A 20,392-nucleotide genomic window follows, 5' to 3' on the forward strand; every position below is an offset into this window, starting at 1 on the left:
AGACTACAGTTGACAATTTTGCATATTTCTATCATTACAATAGATAGAAATATGCAAAAATGTCAACTGTAGTTTAAATTGAAGAGTCAAATTTTGTAAACATATATAATAAAAATCTTCATATTTTGCTAATAATTTGTAAATATGCAATAGTGTCAACTGCAGTTTAAATTGAAGAGTCAAATTTTGTAAAAATATAAATTTTAAATCTTCAGTTTTGCTAATAATTTGGAAATATCCAAAATGTAAACTGTATTCCAAATTGAAGAGTCAAATTTTGTAAAAATATATAATAAGAATCTTCAGTTTTGCTTATAATTTGTAAATATGCAAAAATATCAAATGTAGTCCAAATTGAAGAATCAAATTTTGTAAAAAAAATATACAATACAAATCTTAAATTTTGCTAATAATTTCGAAATACGCAAAAATGTCAACTGTAGTCTAAGCTGAAGAATCATATTTTGTAAAAATATGTAATAAAAATCTTCAATTTTGCTAATAATTTGTCCACGTCTGTAAAACTAAACCTAGCCTACACTTTATCCATTCCCAAATCAATATCTTACTGTATGATTTCCAATTATGGGGGAGCTAAAAAAAAAATGTGTACTGGAATAACCTGCATGCCTTTGAAGAATTGAAAGGCAATATAAGAAGCAAATTGCAGCAACTTCAGTAGAACTAATGTGTGTTAATGCAACTTTTCTTAAAAGGCAAAAGAGATGTGTGGATTGTGGCGCAAGGACGTCATTTCCAAAGTTTTATTATCATTTGCAAGATAAATCTGTGTGCTTAACTTAAGGGGCTATGAATATCAGACTCTGCCAGCAAACAGTGTGCTTCCAACTGTCATGTGCTGCTAGAAACTCATGGATGAACGTCTATTTTAAACAACAATCAATTTAATGATTATTAGCATGAATGAATCATCCGTCCATCCATTTCACAAGACAGAATGCATTCAAAACTAATTTGTCAACAAAACATGCCAGCCTGTGTATAAGACCAAGTAAATCATGTACAGTTACCCTGAAAAAGAATGAGACGATTCTTGGTCGTCGGATGTTAAAGTTCTACAGCGCGGTTCACTCGATATCGACGTAGGGATACATAACATGACAGATAGTACAAGAATTGTTACAAGGACCACAACAAGGACAAGGACCAGAATAAGGATCACGAAGAAGACTGCCATTTAAGGCCAGGATTTCACAACATAGCTCGAGTCCCAAAATATCATTGCTTCACTGTACCGAATGGCAAATGCCTGCTAAGGGATCTACATTCTGGACTGCTGCTATCACTGTCTTGTCTCGGTAGCTCATATAGTAGCGTGCCGGTTCCATTGTATAACCGAAACGTCTCGTGTTCGATCCCAGGTAAAACTTTTTTTTTATTGAGGTGTAATTAATTTGTTCAGAGTTCCTCGACTGTCTAATTTGTCGAAAAATATGGAATAATTTATGCCCAATTTCTGGGTCTTACAAGTGGGCTGAACCTCGTCAAACAAAATAAATCTTAATTGGAAGTTAAAAGTATTCTTCCTCAAACAAAAATCATAAGAAACAAGAAGAGACCTGTTAACTTAAAATCTTGTCCACATGCCATCAGCTTCCATTACAGCTCTAAGTCGATCCGGCATGGATGTCACGAGATTGTGGAATAAGTTCTGATCCCCGGCGAGATCTTCCCACGTGTCAACAACTTGATCCCACAATTCGTCTCGATTTCGAGGGCGTCGGTGGGCATAGGTGGCTATCCTTCTCTTTTTCAATTCTGCCCATAAATTTTCGATAACATTCAAATCAGGTGACTTCGGAGGCCAATTAATGATTTCGATCTCGGGTCTCCTTTGAAACCATCTTTGAATGCTTGCAGCATAGTGCACGGGATGGTTATCCTGCTGGAACAGCAATGTTCCTTTGGGAAAACGTTCTTGGGCGGAGGGAAGGAATATATTTTCCAGAATGTGCTCATAAGTTTCCGCATTAAACCGGCCATCGATGCGTTCTATAACGCCAGGTCCATCGTAAGACATCCACCCCCAACACGATATTCTAAAGCGCCCCGATCTTTCACGTCGGTGCACATAGCGCTGATCATGTCGGAGACCATCCTCACGATAGACACGGACAGGACCTTCGTAATCACTCGAGATGGTTGTTTCGTCGGAGAAAATTACATTTCTCCAATCGAATTCCACTTGATTGGTAGCGAAGGCAAGACGGTCGACAGCTTGTGCTTCCCCCAATATTTCCATTTGCGCAGCCCTCCGGCTCCTAATACCGCGGTTCCTCAACCTGCTGATCACAGTCTGTGAAGAGCCGGGAAAGTTAGATGCTGCTCTTATTTCATTAGCAGTCAGAAAGGGGTCCTGTCGAACTGTCTCGAATAAAAGAGCATCCTCTTCCAATGAAGAAATCCGCGGACGCCCAGGAATAGGGTGATTTTCGACCTCCCCAAAATTTTGGTAACGATGAACCCATCTCGCGGCTGTACTTCCAGGAACACCGACCAAACGGCCAGCAGATCTAGCCCCATATCCAGCCTCAACTAGAGCTATAACTCGCTGTCTCATGTCACGTCGGTTCGCCATTACGATGAGAAATGAGAGATGACGATAATACTTTAGTGTAGACAATGACTATTTAACATGATATAGAATTATTGAAATAAGAGGCATCTTGCATAGTAAGAGTTAATAAATCAACCCTAAATTAAATATCTAAATAACAGGATATAACAGGAAGTCCAATTGTTGCGAAACTAATCAAATTAAATCTAATTACATTAAATAAACAAACCCCAAGTTATGACACCACATTGCTACAGCTAAATTGTATGTTATTAACATAAGCATTGAATAGGTCCGTGGTTGTGCGTTGGACGACAAAACCAAACATCGAAAGTTCGAATCTTGCCGAGGAATGTAACTTCTTGCTTTTTATAATGTAAATCAGACTTATAACTACAATCATTCATATTTCTTACATTATTTATTAATATTTATAGCCAACATTGAATTTGTAAAGAAAAGACTTTAGAAATCTCATATGGAATTTGTGATCTGTAGTGACATAAACATAGATTATCTCTCGGAACTTTTCCGTAAAAGTAAATTAAATTCACTCCTTGAAACTGGAAACCTTATTCGTAGGGTCATTTTCCCATAGCATACAAGCTGAAGTAACACAGCCATTGATAAACGTTTTGTACACAGAATTAGACTGAATTCCTATTCGACAGAACCTATAATCAATGGCTTGTCTGAACATGACAAACAAATCCTATGTGTTTCCAATGTCACTGAACAATTTCAAAATATTAATTTAAAAACTAAGAAAGGATCGTAATTGCTGTATCTAGTGATTATTTACATTTATGTCTACAAAATGAATCTTGGAAAAACATATATGATACTGGTACTACTGATATTAAGAGTAAATATATTGAATTTTTCACTTAATTTCATAATCACTTCAGTGGATGTTCTCCACTCAATGTTGTGAAAAAATTCAAAAGTTAAAACATGTAGATAACGCAGGGACTTCAAAATCTCATGTATTAAAAGGAAGAATCTATATGTAATGAGTTGCAATGTAATGATCTTCATGTTCTTAAATACTGCAAGAAGTACAGTGTAATTTATCAAACATTATGAAAGAGGGAAATAGAATATATTTGAGTAGAAAAGTACAAAATTCAGATAATGCAATTAAACCTATTCATAATATTATTAAATTTAAACTTGTAGATATCATAAGAAAGAAAATATTTTTTCATTAAAACCAATGATTATAAAGTAGAGGATCCCAAATCTATTGCAAATTCTTTTAACGTATTATAGTATATAGTACAGAAATATTATTGACAACTTAAACATTCAAGATTTTGCAAAAGATACTGCAATTGGTTACTTAACAGATGTATTTAATAATTATTATTAATATATGTAATTAGTCAATAACTGCAACAGTGCTTATACATTCAATCATAACATGAATAAAATTGAATGCAAACACGTAGATAAAATAGTTAAAATTAACTGCAAGGGTGAGAATGAAATAATCCAAAGCCATACTTTTAACAAAAATTGTTTTTTGCGAGTGCATTTCTTACACATATGGGAAAGCTATTAATAAATTATTGTAATAATTACTCAACAAATGACATAGCCTAAGGACTCTAAACCTTTGTAAAAGTTTGTCTATTATTATATATTTTTTTTAATTTCATTTTAATTGTTAGTTTTTAATATATATGCATTTACATTGTATATATGTGTGTGTATAAATGCATTCATTAGATTAACGTTTATAATATTATAACTTGTAATTTTGTATTGTTTGCGATCATTAACACTTAATCTCAGGACTTTGTAAAACTATATTTCAACGTGACTTAGCTATTACAACGTTATTTAGACAAAAAAAAATTGTTGTGTAGACTAAGAATCGAACTCGCACTCTTCTACACAACACGCAGAAGTCTTACCGTCTGAGCTATGGAAACGACATGAAAGCTTTCCTTTCTGTGCGGAGTGTCGATCTAGTCATGAAGGTCCATTGTCGATTTAACTACACGATTTATGTATATATTTATCTTTTATTTACGTAATATTATCATATTTTTTGCAGTTTTTTAATTGAATTTCGGAACAATGCTAGTAACAAACCAAATAGCCTGAATTTAAGTAACTCAATATTCGTTATCTTGTGTATCGGTGCTCTGGTCTCCGATCATGCGCAGTGTCTTACATCTGAGACTTAGGAATATTCAATCGTCTCATCCTTTTCCAGGGAAACTGTACCTAAGAAAGTGGGCTTGTAGATTTTTTGGTGGGCCTCTAAATATTCTGTGCTTATTTGCAAGGCTATGTTATGTAATGAAATAGTTGTGTCGCTGGTTACTTCAAATCGTGCAAATGAGTCATCCAAGAGAAATATAATACATAATCCAGCACAAGCAACAATGAGTAGATTTTTACCTATTATGAAATTATCTCAACTATTATATGAATTACAAATTAGGGAGTACCCAAACATCAACATGGACAGAAACCACATATTCAGTGCCAGGCACACCAATCTATTATGCTACATCATGATTACTGGGAAGCAAGAGCAAAATTCTGTTGACTGAGTTTTATTGTGTTTCTGATGCTATTTATGGGCAATAACAGGTCTGTAAAATTCTACTGCATTTTAATAAATAACTAAATAAATAAATTCTATCAAAAATTGTTACCAATAATTGAGTAGGACAAAATATTTAATGCTCATCACAATGCAAATACATGCCAACATTGGTGGTAATTATACTCACTGTCTGCAAAGTATCAACATTTCCATTTCTAGTCATACTTCGAGTCACTCTTCTGGGAGCATCGTCCAAAACCAAAGACCTGAACTTTTCAATCAGGTCACATATTGCATTCTTTCCTTTTTCATCTTCCTTGCCTTTTAAGTTCCGCATATTGTCATCTTTCACTCTCTTATGTACATTCTCTTCCTCCATCAGCCTGAATGCGAAAAAAAAAAACATCCTTAGTAATTTAACAGTAATTATATACAGTCTACAGACCTGGTCTATAACTAAAGAATTCTTTCAAGGGAGTACAGAGGATCGGAGGACACAGAAAGCATTTTGTTCATAATCCAGGCCAATATTTGCTCTTTTGCTCTTATTTTCAGATTATAAAAATCATTATATTTCTTTTTTTCTTTTGGTGGGGAACGCTATTTATGGAATTCCTGATACTGAAACAGAATATTTCTTTTTTTTTTTTTTTCGGATTACAATTCTTTTTCTGATTTGTGACGATGTACGAGAAAAATACTTTAACTTTAATGTGAATTCTTTTTTACATTACCAGAACGAATAGAAGGAATAGTGTATGCACTTATATTTTTTCTCATTGTCCTTGGCAGACCTGAGATCTAGTGACATTTCGATTGCTAAAATATGTCGTTTGTCTGAGGTCAGATGCCTCAAGAATAGAATTTAACGCATGTTTAATAGTAAAAGTTGCTAGGGGTTGTTAATATGCTTTGTTGTTGGGATCTTCAAATTGTTGTGCTTTGAATTAACCAGTAACTAAAGAATATTGTGTGCTAGCCTACAAAATATTTTATTCTGGGTTGTAGATCAGGATATAGTAGAAACAGTAACAAAAGCTTTTTTGTTCTACATCCCAAAGAAAAAGATGAGCTTAGGAATTGGACTAGAAAGATTCCACAGAAAGATATTCAGCTCTCGGTTAATAACCATATTTGCGATGTGCATTTTTCCGAAGATATGCATATAAAATCAGATTGTTTTATTTTTTTTACTTAAAGAATAACATTCTGAAAGAAAAATGTTCGTATTTTAGAAATTAAGAGATTGCTCTTTCCGTAACACTTAACATACTACTCTGGCAACATGGTTACATAGACAGAATTTCGCAATAACACAGAAAAGATGGTAAAGCATAGAGGATGAGAAAGGTACAAGTAATAGCCAGGGAGAGAAAATAAGTAATGATACATATATAATGTACAACAGTGGTTGCCAAACATGACGAAATTGTGACATAATAGAAATGCAACCCGCACACCACTATCGCAGGGAGAGGGGTGGAGTGGGTATCTCCTCAGGTAATGCAGAGACGGACTGTGACCAAAAAACAAAAGCAATATAATATTTTTCTACTTATTAACTACACACACTTTTTTCCGTATTAACTTTTATCCTCCTATTCATTATTTTTGTATTATTAATAAAATAAAATATATTTTCTTATTTACCATAAAAAGAACGTGTACTTCATATCAGTAGATATTTGAAATTAGAAAAACGTACCAGGCTGCTCACAAAGTTGTAAACTACAGTACATACACTTAAAAAAAAGTCGAAGTATTTCATCCCGATTAAGACATAGAAGCCGTTACTTTTTATTATTTGTTTATTAATTAAATATTCAAATTATATTGCAGACGTCGAAGCATTTTACTCCTATTAAGACATAGAAACCGAAACTTTTTATTGTTGGTTTATTAACAAAATATTCAATTTACAGGTAAGGGCGTGGTAGTCTTTATATTAAGAGGAATAACGACAATGTACATTGTTCTTTTATACTTCATTTAACATTTTACAACAAATTAACTATCTCATATTTTTGTCTGCACAAAAGAAAGACTTTTGCTCCCATCCTCCTTAAAATTAAATTTTCTGTTTTGGAAAAGATATCGAAACATTTTATCCTACACACTTGTGTATGTCCGCTGCTGATAAATGTCTTGTTTTATATCGAAGTGAAGGCTGTAAACAGAGGGTGAGGGTATGATGCCATGGTTACGCTTGAGTGGAGGCAGGGGCATGTGTCGCGACACAGCTTTTGGCCATCACTGATGTACAAAGTGAGAGTGGAAATGCAATGAAAGTGTAGAAACTAGTTCGTCAGAAAATATACAGATTGGAGAGGTGTATGTGCGTGTTTTTTTGTGGGAGGGGCTAAGGTCACATTCTACATACAGTATACAAAACAAGTAGGGAGTCACACGAAATAAACAGTGCTCTGTCATCAACATATCATCACAGTCTACTATATACAGTTGCGAAGCTCAATATGTAGTAAAAATGCAAACACGGGTAGTTGCCCACCACTAGGGTCGCTACTATCGCCTCATCATTGCAGATCTCTCTCCTAGCAGACGACAAAATATGTTACACTTTCGTTGTCGTGTTCTTTTGGAAAAATTAACACCTTCGTTCCATTATTGAAATATTAGATGCATAAAGTTAATTTATTATTTTAATGAAGTATATTAAATTCCACCATAAACTCGAAGATACCTGTAAGAAATAAGTTAATATAATTTTTGTTTGTGCAAATTTACTATAATAGCTTCACTCATTCAAGATTATAGCGATAATTAACTATGAAACCAATAAATATTAATTTTCATTTCCCTTTACAACAATAATAATGGAAATATGAATTATGGAGTAACTTACGTGTATCGGTACTTGTAGTGTAGGCTTACTTAGATAACAAAGTGGGATGAGGTTAAGCAATAATAATCACACCAGAATTGGAAATAAAACGTGATCAATAAATTTTATTGTAATAGACTTTTTCTACGTCTCTAGTAAAGCAACAAAAAAAAATAACAAAAAATTAACAGCTATAATTAAAAACATATCCTTTGACAAAAAAAGTAGGCCTAAGCAATAATAATCCCACCAGAATTGAAAATAAAACGTGTTCAATAAATTTCATTAAAACACACTTAATTTTTCTACGTCTTTAGTAAAATAACACATAAAAATAATAACAAAAGTAATAGCTACAATTAAAAATATTTCCTATGAAAAAAAAGTAGACCTAACCTTTATTTCTCTGGAAATTTAGCAGCCTAAGTAACAGAACTTTAACCGGTATCTAATGTCCTTTCGGTTAGACTGAAACATTTCTTTGTGAAATTTAAGGATATAATGTATTCTAACAGTCACAAAGAACTTCAAAATTAAGTTTTGTTTCTGCACAGCATTCTTGTGGAAACCCAGGAACCTTTCTGAATCTTTCGTAAATCGGAAAAAGGATAACTCTGGCCTCTTTCTCTTACTGACTGTTGCTACAATTTATAGCACTACAAACGTCTCCTCCTTGTCCCATATTATTATTCCAATTATTATATGTATTTTAGCCATTAATATTTTCATTACAACCAGTAACGAACATTTCACAAGCATCAATATGAAATACGCAACGAGCTAGCACTCGATAGAAATACGACACAGTCCAAAGTCGACCATGGATAGTCTATTGTTTCTAGTTGCTAACTGCTTGGAGCGCTTTATCACGAGATTTGCAAAAAACACCTCAAGCTTCGCGACTGTATATAGTAGACTGTGATATCATTTTGGCATAAGGCACAAATTCTGGGAAGAGAAGATTTGTACACTGCCATCCACCTCCCAAACTACAATAGTTTCCTTCTTATAGACTGCATTTCCAGATAAATGTTTGTATTCACAGTCAGCAAGGTGGAGCCTGTGAATCTGCTCATAGCACTCCTACCTATTCCACTTCCTACAAAACTCACAAATATACAGTAATAGTTGTTTCCTATAGTCACCTCGATGTCGACTATTATACAAACAGTGAAACACATACCTCCTGAACTTAATCGGCTGTTTCACTCCATCACCATTATGAGAAGATGCTCCCTCTCCATGCTCATCATCAAGAGCAGTGTATTTCAAATTAAATCTCTGTTCTTTTTCAATTCTCTGCAAAAAAGATATCGATAAGTAACGACAGACATACAATCTTGTAGCCACATACTCAAACCCTGTTTACAGAACATAATTGAAGAGTCCACTGCAAGAATGATGGATGTCATTTGGAATACATTTTGCAGGAGAAGTGAATGAAAGTTTGAAATGCTTAGCGCTCAAAGCTTAACTGTGATTTTCCGATCATTACTGGACAATGACTATCAGTGTTAATGACTATGACAATGACTATTAGCATGTATGGATCATCTGTCAATGCATTTCACAAAACAGAATGTATTAAAAACTGATTTTCAACAAATCACATCTGCCTGTCTTTAAGATGAAGTAAATCATGTACCTTAGAAAGTGGGCTTCTAGATTTTGTGGTGGGCCTCTAAATATACCAGTGGCGAAGCGTCCATAGACGCGCTGGAAGCAGCGCTTCCTCTTGTGCTTTGTAATACTGACGATTTTATTTCATTTATTTTTTATTTTATGTTTTGTCCAATAACATAATTCTCTCATTGCGGAATTGTGTCTATTTCCGTTAAATGTGAATTTCGTTCGTGGAATGGAATCTAGAGTGAGACCGGTAAGTTAGCCGAGTAGCCACTTTTAACCTAGCCCACACTCCACTGCCTCCGTCTCCCTGCATTTCCACTATTCGCCACTGCTAACCACCCTCACTTCTCCACTGGCCGCATCTGCCTGCTTGGAGACTTGGAGACGCTACACCAAGCAGAGAGTCCCCATTCGCAGTGGTGGCCAGTTCACGTGTTGGTGCTATATAAAGTGTTATTTTTCATGGTTATTTAGATGTTTGCGTGTTGAAGTGAAGAACTTTGTATTAATATGATTTCACCTGTTCCATCCATATCCTAGTATTGACTGAAGTTCTTCTGAATTCATGTTGTGAGTGATCATAGTGTTGTTAGATATGGAGGCAGGAAGCTCAGATGTCGGCGGCGTGCTTCCAGCATGTAACAGTAACTCACTTCCCCCTCTCACTTCACCTTCCACTCCCTGCTGTTCAGTTGACTATCTTATTGAGCAGAAGAGTTTCAGTTCATTATGTTACCAAGATAAAGTGAATATTATTCAAATTGGTAGGCCCTTGGGTAATCTTAAGCTAGAAATTCAATAAAAAGGATGTAAAGTATTTACGCGCCACTTTAATATGAAAATGTACGATTCAACATCGTGGTTATGTGGTTGTAGTAAATTACAAAAGTCGTTCTGCTGCCCCTGTCTATTGTTTTCCAATGAGAAAAATGTTTGGTCTAAAGCAAGTTTCGATGACCTGACTAATTTTCATAAAGCTCAAAAAAGACATACACTTTCTCAAAGTCATATACAAGCTCAAATCCAGTTAAAACAGTTCGGAAAAGTACGAATAGAATGTAGCTTCAATGAACACTTACGTTTGTCAATTGAGACTCACAATGAAACTGTTAGAAAAAACAGGAGATTAGTTACTCATTTTATTAAAGTTGCGTGTTTCTTGGGGAAACAAGAACTAGCTTTTCGCGGCCACGATGAGTCAGCAAACTCTATAAATAGGGGAAATTATGTTGAATTATTACATGAAAGGGCAGAGATGAATCCCAAACTACAAGCTCATTTAAATAATTCAACAGTTTTTTCAGGATTTTCAAGTGATATTCAGAATGACATCATATCATCCATTTCAGAATACATGTATCGAGAAATTAAGAAAGATGTAAGTCAAGCCCCCTTTGTCGCTGTTATCTTGGATGATACGACAGATATCAGTACAAAATCACAACTGTCGACCGTAATTTGGTATGTGAACATTGACGGTAGTATTGAGGAAAGATTTCGAGATTTTAGGAACATAAGTGAGGACTGTTTCGCGAATGCCCTAGCTCAGCATGTTTTCAATACTTTGATGGACTTTGTGAGAAAAAGTTAGTTGCTCAGACTTACGATGGAGCAGCCGTTATGGCAGGACAACAAAGCAGGCTTCAAGTTCGGGTGCGCGAAAAATGTCCCCAAGCAATTTTTGTGCATTGCTACGCCCATAGATTGAACTTGGTTCTGTCACAAGCTGTTAGTTACATCAAACAGTGTAAGATATTTTTCATCACTCACAGGTTTCGGGACATTCTTTTGCAAATCTACAAAGAGGACAGAAGCACTAGATACTTAAATAAAGAAAACGATTTCCCAGTTTAGTTCCCACAAGATGGAACTATAACGGCAGGCTCCTAGAAACTGTGTATGAATACAAAAATTACGCGATTTATTTATGTCCATAAATGAAAATTCCGACAAATGGGATTCTGATACGATTCTTTCAGCTGCAGGCCTGCTTTCAAAATTGCAAGACTTTGATTTCAACTTCCTTCTTGTAGTATTCGCTTCAATTTTCCCCCACTCTGATGCACTCTTTCAAGTTCTTCAAAAAAAATTCTTGATATTAGTTTCTGCATAAAGACCATTGATAATTTCACTGCTCATCTTACACGGCTCAGAGAAGATTTCGGCTCTATATGGTGTAAAACTGAAATTGTCACCTCTCAGAAAGTGACTTGCTGCCCACAACCCGCACAAAGAGCTAGACTAGAAAATGTTTCAGGCGATGATAGGAAATCTTCATATAGAAGATTGTTTTTCGAAATAATTGATGTTATGAATGCTAACATTAATCAAAGATTCAGAGACATTTCCAAGCTAAAGTTCCTCACTCTTTTACATGTCAGAAATTTTCACAATTTTGAAAAAAGTTTCCGGAAGATGAACTTTCAAATCTAAAAGAGAGTTACGGTAACTTCTTTGACTTCCCTAAATTGAGAACTGAGCTATCTGTACTGTACAAAGAACCACATATGCACAAAGAGTATCGTTGAATTGTATAGGTACTTAATAAATTCTGATCTTACGGACGTACTCCCAGAAGTATACAGGCTTGCCCAACTCATAACCATCCCAGCATCTAGCACTTCTGCTGAAAGATCTTTTTCAACGCTGAAGCGCATAAAGACATATCTTCGAAACTCTCAAGGTCAAGATAGATTGTCGTCACTTGCTCTTCTTAGCATTGAGAAGGTTTTGCTTGCAAAACTACGGAGAATACCGACATTTAATGATGACGTCATAGATATCTTCGCTAACAAAAGTCGGAGGATTGAACTCAACTTCAAAAAATAAGGTAAGGATTTTCAGGTTTTATAAAAATGTTAACATAATTCAGAAAGCAATTAAATTTATATAATTTATGGCAAAAGTTGGAAAAGATCCTTCTATAGAAGAGCTTCCCCTACTCTTGGACCCACGCCTCGCCACTGAAATATACTGTGCTTATTTGCAAGGCTGTGTTATCTAATGAAACAGCTGTGTCACTCTTTACTTGTGATCATCCAAATGCATCAGCCAAGAGAAATAAAATGCATATTCTAGCAGAAACAACGGTGAGTAAATTTTTACTATAATCAAATGATCTCCACTATTATATATGTACAAATTCTGAGAGTACGCAAACATCAACATGGATGGAGACCACATATTCAGTTCCAAGCACACCAATCTACTGTGTTACATGTTGGATACTGGGAAGCAAGAGTAAAATTCTCTTAATTCATTTTTCTTTTGTTTTTGATGGTATTTATGGGCAAAAACAAATCTGTGAAGTCCTGCTACATTTCAATATGTCTAAGTAAATAAATGAATAAATACTAGCAAATATTTTTACCAGTAATTTAGTAGGGCTAAATATTTAATTCTGTTCACAATAAATATTCATGCCAAGATTGGTGGCAATAATACTCACTTTCTGCAGTGCATTAACATCTCCAGTTTTAGTCATACTCCTAGTCACTCTTCTGGTAACATAGTCCAATACCAAAGACTTGACATTTTCATCTGAGTTATATTTAGCTTTCTTTTCTTGCTCATCTTCACCGTCTTTTAAGTTCAGTATATCGCCATCTTTCACTCTCGAACCACCATCATTCTCTTCCTCCATCAGCCTGTATGTGAAAAACAAAATGTGTCCATACTAACTTAACAGTAATTATATAACTTACTGTCCCAGTTTATGACTTGAGCTTCCTTTTGAAGGAGTACAGGGGAGTGGAAAACACAGAAAGTATTCTGTGCATAGTCCAGGATAATATTTGCTATTTTCCTCTCATTTTCAAAATACAAGGCGTAAGTTTTGACACATTTGTACTTCTGTGTAAATTATTTTTTTTTTCTGGGGGGGGGGGATGCTATTTTTGGTCTTCCTGCTCCTGGAACAGACTATTTAGCTTTCATTTTTCTGGATTACAATTTAGTTTCTGATTTGTGTCAATGTACGAGAAAAATGCTTCAACTTTAAATGTGAATATTTTTTCTTGATATTACTATCTGCATGTCTATGAAAGAACAGAATGTGACTATTTTTATCATCAGGGGAACTCACATTTTTTCTACGAGAATGAAGTGAAGGGAATGACAAAAGTTCAAAGGCAATAACTTTAATTTTGTCCGCTGAGTTAGCTCTGTGGTAGCATGTCTGCCTCCAGACTAGTCAGCCCAGGTTTGATTCCAGGCACCAATATGCCTCGGTTAAATCCCAAATCTCTCCGCAGTGCATATGAAGAGAAGGCATATGTCACTGTTGACAGTGATTCGTCCATCGGATGGGGACGTTAAGCCTGGCGGTCCCCTGAGTGCTATTCTACAAGAGTAGGCTATGTAACGGCACTGGGTTTCCCCTTCTCCCTTCCTCATCCTCATCAGTATCACTCATTCCAGACACTACACTTACACGAACACGACACACACACACACTCACCCTAGTACACGACATAACTCTCCACAGATACACATCATGTACAGTGTGACCCGCCGAACTGGTGTACAACTAGAAAATGGTTCATAGTTCTGGCATCTATCCGCAGTATGCAGAACCCGAATCACGCAAGTGAAGTGGGTGGCCATTGGACACACACACACACACACTTTTTAAGAACTGTGGAGAGGAGCAGAAACTAAACATATCTCTATGTAACAACAGATAAGAGTCCGTTAGTAGTATTAAAAAACGAAGCATTTAGACTGCAATTTCCAAAATATTGTAGGCCTACTATGTTGCTATCACAAATTCCATGAAAGCTATAGCATCCTTAAATTAATGATGAAAATTCTAAGCCTCACACTGCAATGAACAGAAGAAGCAATTCTGTAAGTCACTTCACTCAGTAACAGCAGTTTTAATGAAAGAGTTGTTGTTGGAATTCCTAAAATGGATGTTCTCGAAGTGTTCTGTGCAGACGGCAATTTGTACTCAAATATTCTGCATCTTTTTAGTAGGTCCTCTTGCCAACTATTTATAATCCATCTAACTTAACCTATCACGGATTCGAACTTACGAAAACTCGCTTTTCTCTGTGGCAGCACGGAAACGAGATGTGTTGTCCCTTACTGCAGCCTACTCATTCCACCTTGACAGAGTGATCCCATATGCCTGGACCTCTCTGGTAGCCACACTTTTACAACTTTCCATCCTTATTTCGGTGCAAAATTGGTATCAGCACTCAATTTGGATCAATTTATATCTTCTTTTCCCTCTTACTCCAAAATTCCAACCTTGTGCACACAAAATAAATTATTGGCACTGAAAAGTTCCTTTTCGTAAGCATGATGATGCGCATTCGACAAACACATACCTTCTTTTTTTAAGATAATTGTTGTCAGTGAGGTATCCGTATACTGAAATATTCCCGTAAACGTAAGCAATTACTAAATTTCAGGTGAAATTAGCACCGAGTTAGTTTTGGTGATTTCGGAAGCGAAAATTCGCCTTTACACTAATTACATTATTACAGACCAATACTCATATCACAAAAGTGAAGGTCACCAACATTTTCTCAGCGTATATGTAAGGTATAACAAAGGCCTAAACTAACTCAACCTATTACAGATTCGTATATGCAAGGCATAACAAAATCATACGCTAATCTAACCTGTCACAGATTCGTATATGCAAGTCAGAGCAAATATGAACAGAAATAAACATGAAATGAATTAAACTACATGCACAATATGCAATATAATACATGACACACCATGACTAATATGCACGCTGAAAGCAATACTTACCTCTGTCAATTAATCAAAACTTATTTACCACTAAACAAATCAAATACGTGAATTCACAACTTTAGCCCTACCACTAAATGTATAACGTACACAAAACAACTTAAATTCTGCAATCATCTATTGTCAAATAACCGTTTACGCTTCAATTCCCTCCAATTCGAAGACAAAGAGTTTAGTAGACGACAAATCAAAGTAACACATACACACAATGTAACACTCTCTGGAATTTTATTGCCGTTTAGAAGGCAGAAGGCCGGTCGAGAAGCAGCGAAATCGCAACTTCCAGTAATAATGTAACAGTATAACATTTCGATAAAATAAATATTAAATGATAAACAGAACTAGGCTATATGTAGAATATAAAACTCGAATTATATAGTTTAACGCCATCGTAGGTTAATTATATTTGACACATTAGTTGTAACCGTCGTGTTTTACCCTCTAATGGCGTGTATTTACATAAATATTGCGAAGCCGAGGCCGAGAAATTTAATAACTTTAGAATGGGTTAGGTGAGGGGATAGCTAAGTAACAAGAGAACTAAGCAATATAACAAGGTTTGTCACAGATGTCGCTGCTCTCTCTCCACATATGGCCATATTTGGTGCCGCTAAGTAAATAAATGTCGTACCTTTAAAAATATTAAATTATTCTAATATTAAACCGTGAAGAATACACGCTGAAAGCAATATTTACCTTTATCTATCCACCAACTCAGCCAACTGCTTCGTATGTCCCTCATAATGGACATAATATTCAGAGTCTTCCTCATCATTAATTCGAGGTTGGATAATAAGAGCTGGATCTGAGAACAAATTAAATATCACTGTTAAAAAAGGGGATGTCGAGATGAGTTACACATTTTTCAGACACCTTCAACACATGCAACTCAACGAGGACAATTGAGATCATCAACTAAATGTCTTATTGAAGGACTTGCTCTACGGGTACCTACTTATTCCGCCCTCATTTTTAAATGTTATGGAAAAACGGCATTATTAAAGAACAATTTATAAAAAAAAATACGCTATAGGTAGACAGTTGTGTCGTTGCAGTAATTAAGTGAAGTACGTACATTTTTTGCAACAAATGAAAACTATAATTTACGTATTTCAAAAGTACAACTAATTTTATTGTAACACCAAATAAAAATGAAAACTTGAAAGAGAAAATAAAAACAATGTAAAATAATTGAACACAAACTGGTGGATGTGAAAATCTGAGAATTTCATGGAGAAATAATATGAAAATGAAAATATAAGAGTGCAAGAACAGAAACAGAACTTTTGCTGCAAAGAGCTGCACGCTCTCTGATGGCGTCACTACTTTTATCCACTATCAATTGAAGAACACGCGGGAAAAAGAAGCTCACTACAATTTTTTCAGATATTGCGATATTGACACCATATAGACATTATCACGAGGCCTTTCATTTGAGCAAGGCATACTAGAAAGGAGGAGCTCGTTGTGACAAATAATTCGCATCTGTAATCTTCCCGTACAAGCGAAGAATAGGTTTATGTCACTGATTAAAAATGTATTTCCTAAAATTTAGAAAAATGTTGATGATCCTCTTTTTTCCCGTGTACCCTTCGATTGTGTTATTAAACGTATATTAAATCGATTCACTACACTCCTCCCTTTAGTATTCTATTAATCTTAATGAGTTAAGTTAAATTGTCACATTTTTATTAAAACAGTTTTTCGTACTTGCAATGTACGGTCGAATTCATAGTCGTCACTTATAAAATGAGGTAACACTTAACTTAAGTAATGAGCGATTCCTTAGGACTCATTTTAGATCGTATTGCTGAGACGCTACACTTTCATATGCATTGAGCATTCCCTTGACATCCCGAGATATATGGCAACATAGCTAGATATGAGCCATTTCGCGCATTCAATTGTTTTCCAGCACCTTCGAATTGTTAAATCGGCATTATTATCGTAGACAAATTCAGAAGTAAATACTATAGAGCTCATAATTTTACAAAAAATGTCGAGAAAGCATTTTACAGAAGAAGAAGGCAGTGAGCTAAGAGAACTAGTTACGAAATATAAGTATAAATCTGTACAAACCAACTGCAAGATAATAAAAAAAAAACAGAATAGCTTTGTGTTTTGCCAAACATAGATTATTATTACATTATTATCAGTTTTTGCTGTATTATTACATAAACCTACCTTAAATGATGCTGTAGCACAAAATCTCAAAGCAATCAGTATTTCCAGCAGTGGTGAAATCGGTGTCTCTCATGCAGGGTTGCCAGATGTCCCGATTTGGCGGGACATGTCCCAATTTTCATATAAAACTCCCGAGTCCCACTTCGATTCGAGGCGGGACGCAAAAAATCCCTCAGGAAAATTAACATTACTTGTATAATTTTATCATTACCTACTCACTATTTTCTTCTACGCCTGAATATTTACACTAAATTTAAATTAATTTTCTTAACAACGTAGGTTTGCACATTGGAGAAAACGAATATTTTGGCAAATGTAAGATTTGTGACAGCAAATTCAGCGGTGAATATGATATCTCTAAACATTTGAAAAGAGATGTCCATCAGAAACGCATGATACAGAAGATGGGGGGGGGGGCAATTTGTTGAAAATGCTAAAGTCCGGTGATAAATATGCACATAAACTCTGAAAATATATACTGTATATATTAAATGATGGGTTTGAAGGACTAATATGCTAAGTCAAAAAATAAATATGAATTTAGATATCAGTACGTTTTATGTCATTGTAATCAATAAATATTTAAATTTAAATATTTTGTCACATGTGATGCCATCTTTTGGAATTTGTGCTTTACTGTTAATAATAAATAGCTGAGGAAATCAATGAGACTGAACTCCTATTAAGTTAATAATTTGGCATAACATTATTGCCACAAGCCCTTCAGAAAGGTGACAGGAAAACGTGATGTACAATTACAAAACAAAATTTATCTGGCTGTAAGTTAACCAAATAAATATTGTTTTGTACTTGGATACCTGTACCTACAGTATGTTTTCTTTTATTAAAATTGCAATTTTAAGATTCATATTAATCACTTAAACTGCATATAGAGGGATAATTTTTATTACTTTTTTTAATTTGTTTAACAAAACGTAAGTGCTTTGTATGACGAAAAAAAAGATGTTCCTCCTTAGCAATCTAAAATCCGGCAACCCTGCTCATGGTTGTATTGTGATTGTCAACGAGTTGCGCCAGAACATCCACAACAGCGTTATTGTTGAAACGGTATCTCCTCTTAAATTTTTGGTTACTGTACATATCTAAAGGGTTGTCCATATCTCTGATATATCTTTCGTTTTGCCGAAACACATTTTCATTATAAAACTCAATAAATTTAATAAACTCATAATCATCATCCATTGTATACCGAATCAGCTGATTATAATGCATATGAGGAAACACTTCAGTAAGCTGACAAGCTACCTTATTTGAATAAGTGTTCACTTCAGTGGGATTTTTGAATTGGAAATTATTATAAGCAACTGCTTAAGGGTTTCCTTACGACGAGTGTTGAGTATGAATTCGACCCGTAATGTGCGGGCATACGTGACGTCATATTGGCCTATTACGTCATCCAATTTACTGATCGGGAAAACTCTACCTTAGGTTCTATCAAATAATTAAACAAATCGCACTCTACAAACTCAAGTATATAAAACATAACGCTCTCACTTACAATGAAACAACACACGAAGAACAAGAAATGAAAAGTTTACTCTACTTTAATACAAAACGTAATTAACATAAATTGCCTATAAACACATTAAACAGAGTTTGTTTCAAATAAACAGATAATTGTTGGCAGTGAGGTAATTGTACACTGAATTGAAGTAAAAATCTGTAAAAGATTCTGCACGCCATCTCATATTATTTCAATGCAGAGAAAAGACAGTATGAAGATTCTCCTTTAAAATTAAAATATATAAACAGTGGGTAAGACAATGTATTAATGTAAGTGAAAAAGTTATTTCAAAATTACCTCCAAATGTTGTACAATATGGCGTCAAACGAAATGTTGTAGACCAAAATCACTGTAATATTTTTCAACATTTCTGAGTATCATTTCGGGTCCTCATGAATTACTCCATGAACCACCAAGTGTTCTAACAATGCAATTATCACCAATAGTACGTGGTCTCACTTCATCTCGCCACAAAAATTGTAGTCTTGTAAAATCTTGATTTGCTCCACATCTTAAAGCTTGAAGATCTATGGAATATAATAAATAAAATGAAAACTAATGGTCTTCATTAGATACCACTTCATCAATGCTAGAAGATTTTGGCTTCTTTCCATGATCACCAACACTGTTATTTGAATATTTGAGCAACCTACCACGCATTTTCTGATGTCACAAAATCAAAAGTGATACCTTAAAACATGCGAACAGACAGTCATTTTGTGTGTTATCTGTGGTAAAGTTCAAGGACAGATTCGAGGAAGATGATCCCTAAAATTTCAAATAACGATGCGACATCTATTGCACGCTATAGTAACTATATGTATAACCTTCCTTCTTTCACAAATACACACTTGGCGCTGGTGTCGTGTACAATTTTGACACCTCTCGCAGCTCGCCGCGATTATTTATAATAGTAAGTCTTAGTGATGGGCAAAGTTGTTCTTTTCTCGGAACAGTTCCGGTTCCGGAAAAATACTATGTTCCAAACAACAGTTCCGAAATAACAGTTACAACTTTACAAGTAGTCTAGATATGAGTCGGAATCGTTTATTGACTCTCGCTCCTTTTGAGGAGTTCACCCCAAGCAGCTTCCACATAGCGTTGGAGCATTCATCGCTCGGACTCCTCTTGAAATACGTTATCGGCATGACACATGCTTCTAAATAGATGACATTCCAACGCACATTCGAATCGGTTTTGGAAACTTGCTGTGTATGCGAGCAGAAGCTTCATGTTCAGTAACTAAACAGCTGTTGAATACAAGGTCAGAATGCAACACTTAGGCCCGATTGTATAAACCATTTA

The 20,392-nt window shown here is 35.0% G+C and overlaps 1 protein-coding gene across 2 annotated transcripts in view; it reads right to left on the reverse strand.

Annotated features, from left to right (window-relative positions):
* Nucleotides 1-19,822, reverse strand: part of LOC138708100 (histone acetyltransferase KAT7-like) — a 77,943-nt gene extending 58,121 nt beyond the window's left edge. The window contains exons 1-6 of one of the 2 annotated variants that reach the window (XM_069838287.1): nt 19,741-19,809; nt 19,385-19,614; nt 16,075-16,183; nt 13,061-13,259; nt 9,167-9,282; nt 5,329-5,524 (exon numbers count right to left, since the gene is read on the reverse strand). In XM_069838287.1, coding sequence (XP_069694388.1) covers nt 5,329-5,524; nt 9,167-9,282; nt 13,061-13,255 — 507 coding nt within the window. In that variant the 5' untranslated portion in view covers nt 13,256-13,259; nt 16,075-16,183; nt 19,385-19,614; nt 19,741-19,809. Of the gene's footprint in view, nt 1-5,328; nt 5,525-9,166; nt 9,283-13,060; nt 13,260-16,074; nt 16,184-19,384 lie in introns of both variants that reach the window. The other variant, XM_069838288.1, reaches the window with a different exon arrangement.
* Between the last annotated feature and the right edge of the window lie 570 nt (nt 19,823-20,392).

Source organism: Periplaneta americana, chromosome 10 (genome assembly GCF_040183065.1).
Source record: "Periplaneta americana isolate PAMFEO1 chromosome 10, P.americana_PAMFEO1_priV1, whole genome shotgun sequence".
Classification (NCBI taxonomy): Eukaryota; Metazoa; Arthropoda; class Insecta; order Blattodea; family Blattidae; genus Periplaneta; species Periplaneta americana.